General features: G+C 49.0%; 1 protein-coding gene across 1 annotated transcript in view; it reads left to right on the top strand.

Annotated features, from left to right (window-relative positions):
* Positions 1-18,555, top strand: part of LOC142559960 (phospholipid-transporting ATPase ABCA3-like) — a 169,013-nt gene that overhangs the window by 75,817 nt on the left and 74,641 nt on the right. Inside the window, exons 5-7 of the mRNA XM_075671675.1 lie at positions 10,775-11,120; positions 13,779-14,009; positions 15,494-15,778. Of these exons, the coding sequence (XP_075527790.1) occupies positions 10,860-11,120; positions 13,779-14,009; positions 15,494-15,778 (777 nt within the window). The 5' untranslated portion in view covers positions 10,775-10,859. The remainder of the gene's footprint in view (positions 1-10,774; positions 11,121-13,778; positions 14,010-15,493; positions 15,779-18,555) is intronic.

Genomic DNA, 18,555 nt, shown 5'->3' with positions numbered 1-18,555 from the left:
TCAAAAGTGAAAGCTCCAAAAGCTTTTCAAAACCCTAAGGGTGCAATCCGCCTTCACTTTAGAGAGATGCACAAGAATCCACACGAATCCTGTGTGACTCATGGATTTACACGCGAACAAGCGACGCTTTTATACCGCATCAGGACCGACTCCGCGTACACCCCAGCTTGGTTATTCAAGACTGGGCTTCGCCCTTCCCCACTCTGTGTTTTCTGTGGTGACATTGGCGACATCGAACATTTCATTTGGCTATGCCCGCAGTTTGACACAGAAAGAAAAGCGATGGTCGACAACCTACAGAAGAGCGGTCTTGCGCACAGGACCTTTGAAGACGTTGTTTTCCCCGGAGGGCCAGTGGCATTCAGGAAGAGAGCGCAACGACTGCTGATAGCCTTCCTGCGAGACACGGGGCTCATCGACACCTGGTGACACACCCCTGATCTGAACTCGAAGGAGGATCAGGCGGAACAATTGCCGGCTATGTATGCCAGGCTAACCCCGCCTGCTTCAACATCACCACCACCACCACCACCACCACCCTGAAAACTCCGTTGTCATCAATTTCAGGATAATAGGTCGATTACTCGAGGAGAAAGCGAAGCTCAGTGTTTCATATTTTTGAATTTCGCGCCGAAACCCCGACGTTGGTACGTCAGTGTGCCGTCACGTATTTCAAAATATCTTTTCACATTTGGGCCGCGTTGTCTAAGTAAAGGTTGGCGAAACTTGTCAGTCTTTGGCTCCTTTAGAACACAATTTAGTCGATCGTTACCGCTAAGGAATTAACTCGGACCCCAGCAGACGCTCTGAAAATCTGCGAGCCGGTGCGAGAACTCAAAGGCGGCGGCGCCACTCGCATATTGTTTTTCGTTTTTTTTCTGGCTTACCAATCGTGTTATCGTGGTGTGTGTGTGTGTGTGTGTGTGTGTGTGTGTGTGTGTGTGTGTGTGTTTTAGGGTACTTTATTGAGTGATACGACATTTCTCTTTAGTATACTGGAGGTATCAAAATCGGCTTATCAAAAACTGATACATTGGGCTTTCCGGGGTTAACCCCGCAACTAAATTTGATAAATTATTATTTGAAAACTGTTTTGGAGGATCTGTCACATTACAAGCGAAATCGAACGCCGTAGTTCATATGTTGCGCCGATGCGGCCTATTCAAATACATGTAAAACGCAAAAACGCTTTTCTAAGATAGTCCCTGGACCGATTTTAATGAATTTTGTTGCATTTGAGAGAGAAAGTTAAAGTATAGTGACTGTTGGGAGCGGAATTTCGATTCGGGGCCTGCATTTTGTTCGAAGATTTTTAAAGAATACGAAAGTTCAATATATATATATATATATACAGCCTCACGAAGTTCACAAATTAATAGCTCCGCATGAAGAGCAGATATCTCTGTTCTATAAAGAGCATGTATTAGAACATTCAAAGCGGACAAATTTGATATGTGAATTTATACCATACGTGAATTTGTTACGTTGTGTACAAGGGCGAAAGCTGTATTTCCATATGACTGATCTTTTTCAGATTCAGGTGTAAGATATCAATTTTGTCCGCTTTAGATGTATTCTATTAGATGCGATTGTGATATCGTTTTTTTTCTTGCTGAGTTACAGAGACGAGACGTTCATTTGAGGGATCGCCAGCCGTTTGTGCGCAGGCGCAAGTAAGAGCGGGCGCGAGAGAGAAAAACTGGGGGCTTTTGCTCCCTGAATATATGACTCTGCCTAGGTACTACAGAGGAGGTTTCTTAGCGCGCGTTGTATTCGTTTGTCTCTAGGCTTGCCGGCATTGCGTAGCGGGGTCAGGTTAGTTTACGCTCGGCGCTGGCTGCCGGCGCTGTAAAATAGGTGAAGCAGCGGGCACTGACGCCTGATTTGGCGACCGCTGTGTCGGACAGACTGTCTCGTGCCTGCGGCGCTCGTGCTAAGGCAGTCATGGCGAATCATAGCTTTCTCGCGCTTTATGGCAATGTACCTTGTAAATCACGTATGTTTCTCTGGGAGCAGTAGCGACCGCAGTAGAGCCCGGGCCGCATATATTGAAGAAAGTCGCGGGGCGCTGTATAGTACTGAACTTAGCGTCACAAGTTGGCAGCTGGACGTAGTTATAGTTATTCAATCGTGTTTTTTACTAATTGTAACAACGTGTCATTATTTCGCATTATTGGCGGCGCCTCCGGGATACGAAAGCGGCAACGGGGACACAAAAGCTAGAACCCGAACTGGTCCGTGAGTTGGGGCTCGCCGAGGCCTGCGCGTGCCAGGAGTGTGTAAGATCGGCTGTCGGCTATCGCGGACAGTCAGTTTTTTATGCGAACACCCCTTTGGAACGCTTAGGTCTCCCCGGCTCCAACCCACGGGCCGCTCTGCTTCCAGCTTTGATCGCCACGCTACCCCTTGGGTGCCCTGGAAATCCTGCGCCGCCTGCTTTGTCATAACCTCAGGTGCTCTCCTGAGGCCTCCGTTTGCCGGTTATATGTGCCCTCCTGGAGCAATGCTTGTAAAAAAAATCTAATCTATCGTGGCGACGAAAAAAATGACCCGCTGCTTATACAACACCAGTCAGAACATTGGCCCTTCAGACACAGCGATCACCAAATGGGGCGTCCGCACCCATTGCCTCACCGCGCGGGCAGCCAGCGGCGCCGGCATGTCTGGGGACAAACGAATACAACACGGGCTACGAAACCTTCTCCGTAGTGCCTAGGCAAAAGCCCCCAGATTTTCTCTCCCGCGCCCGCTCATACTCGCGCCTGCGCACAAACGGCTGGCGATCCCTCAAATGAACGTCTCGTTTCTCGTAAGCTTCATAGTTTCGTTTTCTGAAAATTCTCGATTATTGCCAATTTTAATAAAAAATTTACGACCCAAATCAAAAATGCGAAACTAACACGCACTAAACTTTAAGTGTTCCTTTTAAATGCAACAAACCTCGTCAAATTTGGTGCAGTCGTTGCCGAGAATTCTCCTTTTACGTGCATTTAGATAACAGCACCCGGGCTAAACCTTGCTCTTAACCCCACCGCTTCTACATCAATGTGACGTCACGGATTTCGACGTATGACCGCCCCCCCCCCTCCTCCCCGTGTTTATGCGACTGTTGCGCAGTAAGAGTTCTTGAAACTTTCTAAATTCAGTCCTCGGTTCGTTTACAATGCAATGTAAACCATCTTTGCTGACAAAAAAAAAAAAAGAAAGAAAGAAATCAGCGAGGATCGAGCAGGCGTCACGGCGAGCTGCTGCGGGAACTTCAAGGCCGCGTCGCCACCTGTCTGTCGTTCATGCGTCTTTTACCGAGCGCAGAAGGTGGCGTTTTTTTTTTTTTTTTTTTGTTATGGCAGGATACGCTATTGCAGCAGTATTATTTATTTATTTATTTATTTAAATACCCTACGAATCCCGACGGGTATTACATAGGAGGTAGGGGGATTTGAAAAACAACAAATATATCATAGAACACTGCGAAGAAATGTTCATACAGAAAGAGACAAATAATCACAGTTGGTGATCGCCAACAGAAGATAGAACGTCGGCTGAGAAAGCGAACAGTGTAAAATATGAACATCATATAGTAAGGAAGATGGATTATGCTAGATTTGAACCCGAATGTTCTCTCGAAGCATGAGTCATGACTCACAATAGGTGTCCCAACGAGCGAGCTTCGAAACCGGCAGAGCAATCCGACCCGAGCTGATCCGGCTTTGTCGCGTTCACGTAAACGCCGGTACTAAAACGTAGCCGCGAAGACTCAGTATTCTGGGTTCCCTTTCCTCGCACCCCCATCATCCCCCCCATCCCCTCTTTACAAAAAAAAAAAAAAAAGAATTTCTGGCAGTAGCGATGTCCTTGGGAGGACTTCGCGCCCCACCTTTCAACGCTGTTCTGGCTGACCTATCGCCGTGCTCGCCAGGAGGTAGCGCGGGTTGTGCGGAGAAGTGCTCCTCCTTGTCAGAGCTGTCGTTCGCGGGAAGGTCGTGGTGCGCTTTCGAGGGCCGGAGACAATTGAAGGTAGGCCTTGGCAGCCGTGACGCTGTGCGGAGGAAAAATGCGAGAGACGGTCCGGCACCCCACCTCCTCTTCTGTGAAAGGGCACAGCCGGCCGTCCACCGGGTTGAGAAGTGACGCGTTCTCCCGCGTGAATCCACATTTTGCACTGTAAACAGGACAACTGTGATAAAGGTGTACATTTTCACGATTTTGTAAATGATTGGCGCTCTACAACGCAAATAACCGCAATATCCGCGCAGGGCCTGTTGCCCCCCCCTTTTTTTTCTTCTTGTTGTTCTGTTTTGTTTGCTTTTTTCGATACGTCAGAAACTACTACCCGTCGATGTAAAATTTTCAGGAGCAATATTACGCTTAAATGTAGATGCAACGGGACGCGCGTCCGAGCCCCAAATTTCCTTTCAAACGCACTGATCGATCATTACAAAATAAGAATTACCTTGCGTATATGTATAATCCGAAAGGACAACCACGTATGCGTCCGCGGTCATTTTTTAGCCAATAATCGGCAATTATACCGCGTCTCCACGTTAGGAAGCCGGCTTGTGCGGTGGTACAGAGAGCCGACGCTGCGGTGCTGTGCAACACGGGCGGCGTGGGAACCATCGCCGTACGAGCAGCCAGCCACGACCGCGCTGGAACGCAGCAACTGCTGCTGCCTTCCTTCTAAAGCTCCAGATTCTGTCGATAGTAGAAAAAAAATTACCGACGATTACGTTACTTCCTAATGCGAAATTTGAGCGCAGCAAATAAGCTGTTTCACCTTTTGGATAGATTGAGGCAAAGAAATCGAGCAACACATGTATGCGCTATCACATAATTTATTTTTTATTTTTCACACGTATTCCTTTAACAAAGACTCCACTAACAGTTCTTGACAGTCATGAAGGAAGCTTTGTGGTCGGAGAAATAGACTGATATATGTTCGACTTGGTACACCAATGCTTGATTCTCAAAGACGAGATCTATACAAGTGCCTCGCGAGGTTGTCACAGCCGTGGGGGAAGCAGAGGCTAAGCGCCGCCGCCGAGAAGACCCTGCCGTTCGCGCCGCCGAAGCGGAGGCTCATCGCCGCCGTCGAGAGCAACCAGCAGTAAGCGAGGCTGAAGCAGAAGCTCATCGCCGCCGCCGAGAATACCCTGCAGTTCGCGCCGCCGAAGCGGAGGCTCATCGCCGCCGTCGAGAGCAACCAGCAGTAAGCGGAAGCGGAGGGGGGCGGCGTGTACACCCAGCGGCAAACGATGGGGGCAGAAGCGCGCGCAGCAAGCGGACAACACGATAAAGGGAGGAGGGAAGAGATAGCAGCGACTGACTGATGCCGCTGACGGCGATAGTGAGTCAACCCCAGCTATCCGCCACACAAGAACAGGGGGGGGGGGGACCCTTTCCTCCTCTTTCTGCATGGCGGCGACGGTGTTCTATGCAGCCACGTTATCTTGACTCTCTAGCGGCGTCAGCGGCATCCAGCGGTATCAGTCGGTCGCTGCTAGCGCTGGGGGGATGAAAGGGGGGCGGAGCTGGTTACGAGGCCGACGACGACGACGACGCCGACGACGACGCGAAACCCAGGAACGGACGCCAAAGAGCTGCGCTCTAAATGAGAATACTGCCGAGCGCCAGAGCAGCCTAAATGATATGCAGTACTCGTTTTTTACGAGCTAGATTTTGTTTCGTCACACCCGCGAGGTGCATGCGTTGTGGCGTCGCTCAGCTCGGTTCTTGCCATCGCTGCAGCCGCAGCGGCCGCGCGCGGCCTCACTCGGAAGAAAGAGGCGCGGCACTTTTGTTTATTTTACTAGAAGCGTGATCGTGCCTGTACAGCCTCGTGCTGCCACACGACGCGAGCGAACTTTCCTCTCTCTCAAGGCGATAACGTCGACGTATGCCACGTCCGGCGTTTCGAGATCGACGTTAGCGTCGGAATAATCGCACGTTTCCCAACCCTCATTTGCTTGCTAAGTGTGCGCGAAGTACGCGCATGGAGTTTCTCGCAACTTCGATTTAAATACTATGCGCATATTCTCATCCTCATATTCTCATTATTTTGGGCGAGAACGGCCACATGTGTGCGTTTATAAATGTGAGAATGCGTTCCTCTGAGTTTTACCGCCTTTTCTCGTGTATTCACCGCGACAGCAAACGTTGACGTCGTGATGGTGTTGTGACGACCGCGTCATGAAAACCTGCGTGAATGATGTGGCATTGCTGCATCCGTGCACTGACATTGAACAGATTTATTTCGCATCAGCGAAAATGTTTAACAAAATCAGTGCGTCCGGTGGAAAGTTTCAGGAGGGTGTCGCGTGGTACAAATCGTCAGAACTCCTTTTTAAGTGCACGTATAAAATGTTACGATAAGGAATGCCGCTAGGCTAATGACTTCCTTTACTGTTTATGCCTCACCGTAAAATAGTCGAGCCCCTGAAGGTGTACGAGGTTCTAAGGGTACGAGTAATAAACCAATTTACACCCTTACATACTTTTTTACGTATAAGGGTATGGGTTATAGACCTATTTACACCCTTACTCACTTTTAAGGGTGTAAATTGTTTTGCAGTGTCCAGTGCCTACTTAATTCTTATCAGCTTCAAACTCAACGCAGTAGTTCAAGGACAATCACCCGTGGCGCCCACGACAGAGCTTCAATGCTTACATAGCGATAATTATTACCATGCATTGCTGGAATAACATGGTTATCGGCTACGTGCTTTTCTACGAGCCAGAGTAGATTAATATGAAGCACCCGTACTGAATGAACTCAGAGGAGCATTGCACTGGGAAATAGTTGAATGAAAGTATTTCCATATAAAAGAAAATAGAAATGTGGAGAACCGCGCACTGTAACTTATACTCTGATTCTTCTTATTTGTTTGTTAGCTGTATGGGAGTGAATGATCGAGGATGAGGAAGTGGTGTAGAGTTTATAGATGGCTAAAGGAGCCAAACTGTGCAGTCATTAAGCAAAAGTAAACCCAAATGTGCTCTTTAACCAATTGAAGTTTAAGTTAATTAAATCCTTTTAATTATGTTTTTATTGCTGCCGTATCATACGTGCGTCCGATTCAGCGAAAGAGAAAAGTTCAACAAAAAAAAAAAATAAGGTGCACAGGATGGAGCAATGGTACACTCGAAATCACAGGAGTAGGGTATCACTGGGGCGTGGGGCCTCAATTAGCCACGGAGTACATACAACCGGGAGTCGAAGACGGCTCGACGTAAGCTAACGACACTGCTGGAGTGCACGTCACGCTAAGAGTGGTCTCCCTACGAGTAGCAGATCTGAAATGATTCGTGCACCGACTCACGATTGGAAATATTTGCAGACCCGCGCTTCGATCATCGAGAGGCCCTGTGATTTCTCGTTCCCCTACTTCTGCCGCGCTTTGTTTACTCGGGGTGCGGAAGTCAAAGCAAGGACGCGATCACGCGGGCGGACAGGCAGCGCCAGCTGTCGAAGAACGAACGAACGCGCACACCGTGCATGTCCGCGTTAGTTGTCGATTTGTCTCAGTTACTTGAACTTTAGCCGTCTACGTAGTACGAAGAACGTATATCGACACCTGGAGGAGCACAGAACTGTTTCAAAAATTAGTGATAAGTAGTTAACCACACTGTCTATTCGGTTATTAAAACGGACATGACATGACTATTTCTACTTTTCTTTCCCCCGCTTCACGTGAAGGCCGTCGACGTCAAAAAATGCTGGCAAACCCCGCAGCGCCTTAAATAATTGACCATGTAATAAGCTTTTCTACGAAGCACTTACGTTTTCGCGTTCCTTGAGGTGTTATGTATTGTGGGATGCTGAAACGAGCAATAGGCTTCTCATGATTAAGCCAAGTTAGGTTTCTGGCCCTCAACTACGAAAGCACGAAGAACACATGTCCCATTGTGTCGCCTCAGAATAAGATACACATATGACATCATAACGTCTTGTTGACTGGTAACGAGCCTCCAAACTGTGGTAGATGTGGTGATAGGCTGGCCGCCCTCCACACCTTAATTGGAGTGTCGGGAAGCCGAATCTGAGAGAGGAAGAAACATTTTCCTCTCTCATACCCCATCTTCTTTTCTTAGGATGCCGCTATGATAGTAGTTTTATATAGCACGTGCCTCCAGGCCCTTGTGTTTCAAGGGCTCTGGTGAGTCAGTATAGTGCTCTAGCCAATTTTAGCATCTGGCATATTTTGTATATCATATCATTATTTCTCAATACATATTAATGCTCATAGTACACGTCATTAGTCATTACCTTAATCTTATTACACGTAGATTTTACGCACTTTGCAGCGACTATATTTAAGCCTCTTTACAGCAACGTCACATCAACTTCATAGAACTCATCACTCCACTGCGAACTCATTAACACTGGCATGGCGCTCTTTTGTCATACCTGGCCTGGCGCAAGTAAACAACACACATTCATTCATTACTTCATGGCGAGAAACTTGCGGTACAGTTTTTACTATTGGGGGCGAGGAGTTACGGAGTCGCCATCTGTCGGAAGCGCCTCCCTTGCGTAGTATGAGGGATCACGGGGCGCGCTCCTCATAGGTTTCGCTCACGGCGCTCAATAAAAGCACCACGCGGCAGCCCTCCTGGACATTTATGCAGGTACTCTGAAAACGAGGGAAGTTTTTGACTGTCAATGTAATAATCTTGGGCAAACTGAAAGCACAGAATCGTTTACAGACGCCATCTCTTTACCGAATACGTATAGTGAACGCCACTGCGCGCGGTCGCCGCGATGGAGCCTCCCGAACTGGCTTCTTGCGTGAAAGGTAGGCAAACGCTGAGAGCCAACTATGTAAAATAAGTTCTTTTAGTGAGCTGTCTGTATAACCAAACGGAGCATAACAGAATGAAGCCTCAATGCAGAGATCGCACGGGTTCGCGGCGACCTCCTGCGCGTCTGCATGCATGTCCACGCACAATGTTTTGCTTTCGCTGTGAGCGCGTTTTTGCACTGTGCCGTGAGCTCTAGGCCGCAGCATATGAGCATTTGACAGTACGCTAGCAACCAATGTTGCGTGGACGCTATCAGAACTGTTCATGAATTCGTTATAGAGACTTCGACGCCTACGGCGACTGTGATATGTGCCGTATAGCGAAGACTCAATATTTTTTCTTCTTTAAATTCTTGGACGTATCAATATTATTTCTCAAGTTGCGTCGCACTGTATGCTTATCGGCCTTCTCAGCGTGCGATTTCCCTCTGTTTCTTTTTCTTAATCCAATGCATTAATTCATAACACAAACATGACTATATGTCATGCCTTTTTTTAAAGTGCGTCTTACCGCTCCCTTTCCGTTCCAGTGATCTTGCCAGTATCTAGCATCAATAAGTTCATAGACCAAACCGTCATGTCATTAGCCGTGCAGCCGGGCGCTGGCAACCGTCTCAGTGCGCATTTTCTGCTACTCAACGACCATCGCGCAGTCCCGGCGCCGTAGCAGAAATCTTCCTCGCGTCTGTGCTTGCTGCATACCCGAGTTGTAGCCGATGGCTGTATGCCGGTTCTAAGTTTCGCCAGCCAAGCTTCACGCCGCTCCTTGCCCTGCGTCTACGTGTGACGCAGGGTGTGACACCGGGCTCCGTTGCGTACGTCCGGCACTGCGGCACCGAGCAGTAGCCTACCATGCTGCACGCCTCCAAAGGCAGCCACTACCTATTGTAGTACTTTCAGATGTTGTCAGGCAGACACCCAAGGCAGTAAAGCCTCACCACTTAATCAGAACCGCGGCGCAGGTAGGACTTTAAACTTTAGTTTTCAGCTCGCTTCCGAAGCAGCCGACGAGGCCGCTGTGTCCACGTGATCCCTCATGCCACGTCACGCCGACGGTGGCGCCAGCTTCTCCAGTGGTGGAGCTCGCCCTCGATACTTGGAAAGCGTGTGTCGGTAGTCACTTAAAATGTACATTCGCGTATGCGCCTATTCAATACACGAAAAAAACACCAACCGCTTGCCCACAATGCACAGGGAAAATAAAGAAGGCGCGGCGGTGGCGGTGCATGACACAGAGCGCGCGCACGAGGCCTTGATCACACGAGCCAGCAGTCGCCACCGAACGCGAGCTCGTGAATCTGCGCAGGCAAGAAGACCACGATCGCTTTTTTCTGCAGCTACGCCGCTGGACACTTGCGTCGCCGCTCCTGCAGCTGGAGACTTCTAGAGGACCACTTCCAGAGGCGGTCGATTGCGGGAATCCTCCGCGGCAACCACAGCATCTGGCAGTTCTTTTTCAACAGACCCGAAAAGACGCACTGGGTACCGAGCTTCTTCGTATTGACCTGAAACCGGAGATGCGGTTTCTAATGGCCTCCTCCGTGAAAAGGGCCGACGCCAATTGGTTACGCAGTCTGCTTGAGCTAATCACGTTTTACTACATAGATACATTGCAGTCAGGCATTTTGCCTAGCTATCCCTACTTTATGCTACTTATCTTCATTAATGCTCTGTATCTATATTTTAATGTCTCTAACAGGCCCGGCTCCATATATTTCCTGCTTCTTTTCCCCCACCAGCGCTAAAGAAAAGCGTATCTTGCGTATCTCGGCCGTTGAATAGTTAACGCTCCCATCAGTTTTGAATCCCAGGGTTTCTAGAAGGTTGACCTACCCTGTACTGCCTTGGATGGGTGAATAATATCTTGGCAGATTCTACTGCAATGCGCAAAATCGACTCCGGACTTTAGCGGCAGCAGACGCATAGCTCTCCGAACCAACGTGAGTCTCGTTAAATCTCGTCTCGTATCGCAGGTTCTGATCCAGGGTGTTCGGTGTCGGGCGCGCGCCCTGCACGCTGATCCAGCAGCCCTCGCCTCGCCGTTATCGTGTGCCAGAGATGGGCGGGCCCCTGCGGCAGCTGTACATCATCCTCTGGAAGGATGTGTACGTGAAGCAGCTGAAGCGTCAAGTGGTGTGGACCCTGCTCGAGCTGGCATTCACCGCCGCCGCCATGTACGGCATCGGCAAGGACGGTCTCGAGCTGAGCTTCGGTAACCCCGTGCTGGAGGAGGTGTTTCCGCGCGAACAGCCGCTCCAGCTGTGGAACCTCTCCGTCGCCAGGATACTGTACACGCCGAACGTGCCGCTGCTCGCCGAGGTGAGTGCGCGTGCGCACAGATGTCAAGCGAGCTCGAACTTAAAGAGGGATGCTGAAGAGAGACGCTGAATTAGTCTGCACTAATTGAATGCATTCTCTCGGAGCTCTCATTCACTCCGCGGTGAGTGTTGCATAATGCGTCGCTGTCGCCTATACCGCGCCATTATATGGCATGCGCTTGGCGAGAGCTGGGTGGCGGCGGCTGCGTGCCTTGAATGCGATCTGCGATGGGGACAGAGTTTTGGTGCGCCGAGGACTGATAGCTTCGTGTGCGCTGTGTGCTCACCGCTTAGTTTGCGCTGAAGCGAGAGGCTTACGGAGTGAGGGAACGCATGCATGCGACGGACGGCAATCCTATGATACGAAACGGGACGTCAGTGTGATATGTGAAAAAAAAAAGAAATGGCGAATAAAATTATGTGCCACCATTGAATATTGCCGCGCTACCTCACGACAGCATTTTGGCAGCGTGTGTCCGCGGTCGTCGACTGAATTGTGTTTTGATGTTTGCCGGTGCGCGCGTGACACCATGCTTGTTAACTTAGTAAGCGAATGTTTATAACAGCTGCTTCAGCCTATAGAACTATGCATCCTTATTTCGTATATCTGTCTAATTATTTACTATTGTGATCGATGCTTCGCCCTTCGGGCGAAACTGCGACTTCTTTGGTATTGTAGAATTAAGGACATTGTAAGAGGGGTTCTAAATTTACGCACACGCTTCTCCTGCCCCTTAAGCGTACTTACGCCCTCTATAACTCCCTCAGTCTGCAGCGTCTTCACAGTTCAACTAACGCTTTCAACTAATATTTTTTGCCGATCGTAATTGAGGAATGAAATAGTTTTGCAGACATATATACGTATATGGTAAAAGAACGTAACCCTTCCAAGTTGTGCCAACTGCTAGCACACGATTTTGGTATGACTGTTCAGCGTATTCTGACTCATTTATTTTGTACCTTTCCCTTGCATTGTCTGTATTGGTTGCAGATGTAATCTTTGCGCATTGCACTAGCTGCAATCAGTTTAGCGTTGCATTTTTGTATTACTTCACATCCCATGACTGTTTCTGGATTTGTCCTGTGTAGGCTCCCCCTTAGGTAGTACCCCTACAGGGGCCTTTTTTCTAGGAGAATTGATTCTTGGGCTAGCTGGTTTTCCATAATTGAAGTACTACGTAGTACGATAAGAACCACAGAGACAAGAAAGGTGGACAAAGACAAGCGTCTTTGTCTCTTTCTATTCTTGTCTCTGTGGTTTTTTATCGCGCTAAGTTAGTACTTCAATTAGGGACCTTTAAATATGGTTAATAAATGATTGCGACTAATGCAGCTCAACTTCAACTTTTGTTCATTAGTGTCCCTTTAATGCGGGGACGAGAAGATGCACCTGTCGTGTGTCCCTTCCTGTCGAGCATCTGTGTAGTGTTCGTGCTCGCGTGTCTGGTCTTGTACTGGTCTTATTAATACGGATGTACAAACTCCCGCGCAAACATTTGTAACGACGCGCAGACTCCATTGTTCAGGTAGCGAAATATTCGCAAGCGCCAGGCTTCCGGAGCTGCGCAAACTATCGCTGTTGCTCTGTCGCACTTTGCGACACACGACACGCTGGGTTCGCCATTCGCTGTGGTGGGACCGTGAGGTCCCCTCAACGCCGAAACATGCGAAGGATTCTCTCGAGAACCTCGGGTGTCGTATATGTTGGACATACAAACGGAGCTTTGGACCACTAGCATAGCCATTACCGCAACGGTCCCTATCAACTCGGTAGCTATTATGGGCACTAACTCATACGCTTTAGAACGAATGGCCGAGCTCGTAGCCATTTTAGAACTAGCAGGTTCTGGGTGATCCATAGATACCCATCCTGTTTCCACGTGATCTGTCTACGCCTTCGTTTAAACGGCAGTTGGCGAAACCGCGGTTACATATATTTTTAGAGCGGAGCTATTTAAGCGCCAGTTGCTGGCGTTGAGCGTCGGTTTGCCTCGGCGTCGTCGTCGTAACCGAGCGAATGAGCAGAGCGAAGGATGAAAGAGCGAACGCGGAGTGCAGCGGGGTTGAAAAGCGGAGAGAGTGCGAGATGGAAACCGGAAGAGGAGTGAAATCACGAGGCGGAAAGTGAAGGAGGGTGTGGCGAAAGCGTGAGAAGCGTGTAACCTCACGCTCACACTGTAGCTCACACTGTAGCTGTGCGAGATGGCGCCACAGTAGCGCGCGTCTTCTGTTCACCGATGCCATGCTGCAAGTGCGTCCAACGATACTATATATGCAAACAAAGCGCTGCATTAGGGCAGGTCTGTTTACGGCGGCTGCTGTGAATCGCGCCCACGCGTCATCCACGCGCTGGCTCTCAGGGTCTCGATATTAGCGAGGCATTCGCGCCACACTTCGCTCCGTTTGCAACGTGCTACACGAGACAGATTATTCGCGGCAACCAATAAATCGCGAAATGAAAACACGTATAGAGCTGCGCTCCAATTTCGCATTAGGGAGTATCGTAATCGTTGGTGAATTTTTTTCCTCGAAGCATCGCTTTTGGCACTAACAACCTTGCGTCCTGTCATATAGAGAGCTGGCGGTGTTTAGCGTGGCTTCTACGCAAACATTGACGCTGCCGAGACTTATACAGCATGTCTGGCTTCGGTGACCGCAGGTCATTCAGAAGGTCCGCGAGGACCTGTCCATTACGGTCGCCGAACCGGTGGGCTCTGACGACGACCTTGACGATCTGGTGGAGAGCGGCTTCGACTACGGCTCCGTGGTTGGCGTTGCCTTTGAGAACGACCTGAGTGACCTGAACAACCTGCCGGACGAACTGCGCTACCGCGTCCGCGCACCCGGCCCCAGGTTCGACGTGCACGTGCGTTACTGGAAAATGCTGGAGGTATGCACGCTCCTCGACGAGCGCAGGTCTGCGTGAGGAGAGGCTCCCCTTGCCTACACTACGCTGTGGAATTTTGCCTGTCGTCTCGCCGAGTCGGAGTCTGGGTAATGAAAGGTGGAGACCCCCGGGAAAAAGCATTCAAGTGAGCTCCACGTCTCGGCCGATTCAGCGCGCAGTTCTGAGGAGATAAAATATTATGCGACTGTTTTCAGTTTAGGTGACAGACGCTACATGCGCGTTAATTAGTTTGCTTCTCCCAATAAATGCATAAAGAAGAAAAATGCTTTTGGTATTTGCATTATACAGTTGTGTTTTTCGATTGAACGGCGTTCCTGATTTAAATAAATAGTTCTCGGGTCCCACTGACTTCGTTAAATGGAGCTTTAAGTGTAATAGAGAAAGCGAAAATTACGTCTCTGGATCGGCGCTGTAAGAATGCCCGCCGAAGTACAAGCAAGCAAGGCGGGGCGTGGCGGGGCAGGACAGGCGAGCCCGAAGCGCCAATAAGCGAGTCATGACAAACGTAAACTCGTGCAATGGGTCTCAGGGCGACTGTGCTTGTTGAATACTAAAACGCGGGAAATTATTATTCGCCTGCGAAAAGCTCGTTGTGAGCTGTCTGAAACATGCGAATACTCGGAGGGGATCAAACTATAAAGCAATTCGCTTTTCACAATGTTATAACTACAGGGCGTCTATAGTTATCTAAAAAAATATATCACAACACTTTATTACATCGAGATAAGGAAAATCCCGTAGGTGAACATAGCAACGCATAAATGCAGGACATAATGTAACGTAACATAACGTGACGTTTTCTTTTTTTCGAGTAGTTACAGCGCCGAGCCCGGCCCCAACTGATCCCGGCCACGGCGGCCGCATTTCGATGGGGGCGAAATGCGAAAAGACCCGTGTACTTCGATGGCGCGCATTAGGCGCGCATTAAAAAACTCGAGGTGGTCCAAATTATTCCGGAGTCCCTCACTACGGCGTGCATCATGAACAGATCGTGGTTTTCACACGTAAAACACCACAATTAAATTTTTTTTTACCCTAACTGAGCAGTCGCTGTAAGAATCTATGACGTCACGAGGAAGTTTGTAGGGGTAGGGGAGATGGCCGGGTACTGGTGCGACATCTTCGACTTACGATTTTTTGCTCTAAATGGACCTCGTCAACCTCAAGGCGCCCTCAAAACACCATGTCCTAATGCAATAGCTATTCTACGAACTAGTTCCGGTTATCATGACGTCAAGACGCCGAAGGTGGTCGCTTCACAGTGGAAAACCGTGACGTATTGGCACTCGCTTCGGCTCGCTCGGTCGTCTGCTACGTCAGGTGACGAGCATTCGCTCGTTGTGGGGCCCGACGCAGCAGCAAGTACTTGTGCGGTTGTCCACGTAGTCTCGCGTGTCGTCGTCTTCCACGTCGCATATCTTCCGCCATCTGCTGGGCCGCGGGTTGAAGTCGGTCGTTGAACGCAGGTTCCGGGCCCGCTGAACCTGGCCGCGACGGGCGAGATGCGCTCCCTGCTGCCCCTGCAGTACTCGCTGGAGCGCCACCTGCTGCAACAGATCTGGGAGGCCAAGTTCGGCGAGCGCCCCGCGTCGGCCCAGCTGCAGATGCAGCGGTTCCCGTACCCGGCCTACTACCCCGAGAACTTCAACACCACCTACAGCCGGCTGGTGTTCCGCTTCGGCGTCGGCTTCCTGCTGCCCTTCGCGTCGGTCGTCGCCAAGATCACCGACGAGAAGTGCTCCGGAATGCGGGTGCGTTAATTGAACAGGCCGTTGTATGCAGCGATGGAGCAGGTTCCGTCGTGCTTCGTTACTGCTGGGAAAAAAAAAAAAAAAGCCTCGTTCTAACGCGTTTTGCGTTGCCCAGGGTATAAGGCAACGGGGCGGGTATGACTGGCGGGAAGATCTTCCGGTAGGTAATGGAGTAAGCTCCGTCGCTATAGGACGGACAATGCCTTTGCACGTACAGGGACAATTTAGACGCGTCTCTTGATAGTACGTATTAAAGCAGAAGGCGTGTATACGAGATGCGATACACGCCTTCCCAGTTTTCATTCCCGGCTTCAGCGGTCGTGTTCCTATGGGAGTCCATACTGAAAAAAAAAGAAAGAAAGAAAAAGAAAAGTTCCTGCACAGTGCGTTTGATGCATCTCGAAGATCCCCTTGAGGGATCTTTTACGTGCAACCAATGGACGGTACACGTGCATGTTTTTTTTCAATTCGCCTCCATCGAAACTAGGCCGCAGTGGCTGAGCTGTTGCGTCGTTTGTTATTGAGATGTGCAGGGGTGAGCAAATTTCAGGAGACGAAAAATGTCGGAAAAATGAAAAAGTTCATTTTCACCGGGCACGCGTAGCCGGAAATTAAGCCCACGTCTGCGTGCTCGATCAATGCAACGCATTGACAAAATTCCACGTCGCACGGCTGCGACATGTGAGATAATTTTTTTCTCTCACTAATTCCGCGGTTTTTAAGCTTTTGCTTCCGAGGGTATGTATACGTATGCATATTCTACGTAGAAAAAAACTACGAGCCTTCGGGGAACCGTTGTTCCAGTATAGCCTGAGTTGCTTGGCATTTCCCTAACATTCGTCGTCACGTAAGTCGAGTACACCAGGGCCACCTTTGCGAGTTCAGGTGTGTCTATTGTTCACCGCCGCCGGCGTCGTGGGTGTCGAAGGCAGAAATAACTGTAAGGGCTTTGCTCGCCTGCACATCCATTGTTCGCGCGAACTCGTCGGGGTCGACGAACTACCAGAGCGCTCGTCTGGGCAGCGCCGTCGGTTTTCTTTCTTATGCGTAACTTTTATTTTTTTCCCCCGAGAACCACCTGTCTTCGAAGTGCACAGCTGACACCCAGACGTGTAGCAACAGCGATGACTTCTTCACAACCTGTGTAGTGCAAAATAAGCTGCTCCTCTGGAGTAGCGTAATTTTGTTCCCAATTCAATGTATTCGAGCGTTCATTCGCAATGTATATATCTACATGAATTTTTCAGGACCCGCAGCCATCGAATATACCGGATAATCGTGTATACGGGAATCTGGCGGTCATACACAGAGTGTGCATCATTTCAAAATTATGCCCCGCTACTAACTGATATATGCACAGAGAAACTAGAATGAACAACGTACTTACAAACAAGTTCAATTCACTTGAGAATAGTAGGAGTCAGAACAGTGCGAAGACAAGCAAGCACGTCAAGCGTCCCGTGGAAGAAAATTACCTTCAGTGAAATGTTCGTGTGCTGTCTGTATATCGTACTCTATTTTCTTTCTTTTTTTTTTTGCGAGTGAACTCTAGGGTTCTGTGTACCCGCAGCTCTGGTTCTCACTGCCAAGCAGAAACAGGTTAACACAAGTCGCGCGCACACAGATGTGTGCACAGTGAATGAAATAGACGAGCTTTTCTTCTGGTGCCCGACTCTCATTGATTGCGGCGGAAGTAGCAGTGGTGGTTTAATGCTGGAGAGAAGACGCTTATTGCTGCAGCCCCGTGGGGAGCACGGCGCAGCGTCAGGGGGAAACCGTAGCGGTCGCCACACTGCTCGCGTTCGGGTGGCGCGCACTGTGGCTGCACCTCCGCAGGCTGACGGCGTCGTTAAGGGGAAACTTTAGCTCGGGGCCGTCTCCGTATTCCTTGTTCAATGCGAAAGCATCACGCGTCCCACGAGGCGGAAACGCCGGCGTTGTCCGCAACGAGTGGCGCTGCGTATCGATGCGACGTCATCAGCGTCATTTATGACGTCATTAGTAGTACAGAAGATTCTAAATTGTATGTCAACGTTAATTAGTGGTAATTAGCGGCAAATAATTTAAATTAACGTTAATTAAGGTGGATTAGTGTGAATTAAGGGGAATTGAAGTTAGGACAAGTTAGAGTAAGGTGACTTAAGGGAAAAAAGAAGCTTTAGCTCGGGTGCACCTATTTAAATACACGTAAAAGGAGAATTCGTTTTTCTCGGCAACCACTGCATCAAATTTGACGAGGTTTGTTGCATCTAAAAGAAAAACTTAAAATCTAGTGACGGTTGGTTTCGAATTTTTGAGTTAGGCCGTGAATATTTTATTAAGAATTGGCAAAAATCGAAAATTTTCAATAAACGATACTATCAAGTATACAACTCTGTAACGCAACAAGAAATTATAATCAAATTCAGTGAATTGAATCTAATGGTGCATTAAAGCGGACGAAAGTGATGTTACACATGAATATAAAGAAATTAGGAATGTGGAAACACAGCTTTTGCAGAACCCTTGTAACAAACGTAACAAATTCACGTAAGATGTAAAATGACATATCGAATTTGTCCGCTTTGAATGATATAATGAATTCCGTTTACAGAATCTCGATATCTGTTCTTGATGCAGAGCTATGAATTAGTAAACTTCGTGCTTCTACATTTTTCAGACTGTCGAATATTTAAAAATCTTTTTCACAAAATTCAAGCCCTAACTCGAAATTCCGCTTCCAACAGTCACTGCAATTTAACTTTCTCTCTCAAATTCAACAAATTTCATTAAAATTG

This window comes from Dermacentor variabilis, chromosome 10 (genome assembly GCF_050947875.1).
Source record: "Dermacentor variabilis isolate Ectoservices chromosome 10, ASM5094787v1, whole genome shotgun sequence".
Taxonomy (NCBI): Eukaryota; Metazoa; Arthropoda; class Arachnida; order Ixodida; family Ixodidae; genus Dermacentor; species Dermacentor variabilis.
Note: the sequence above shows the minus strand (reverse complement) of the source record. Positions and strands in the feature narration are given on the sequence as shown.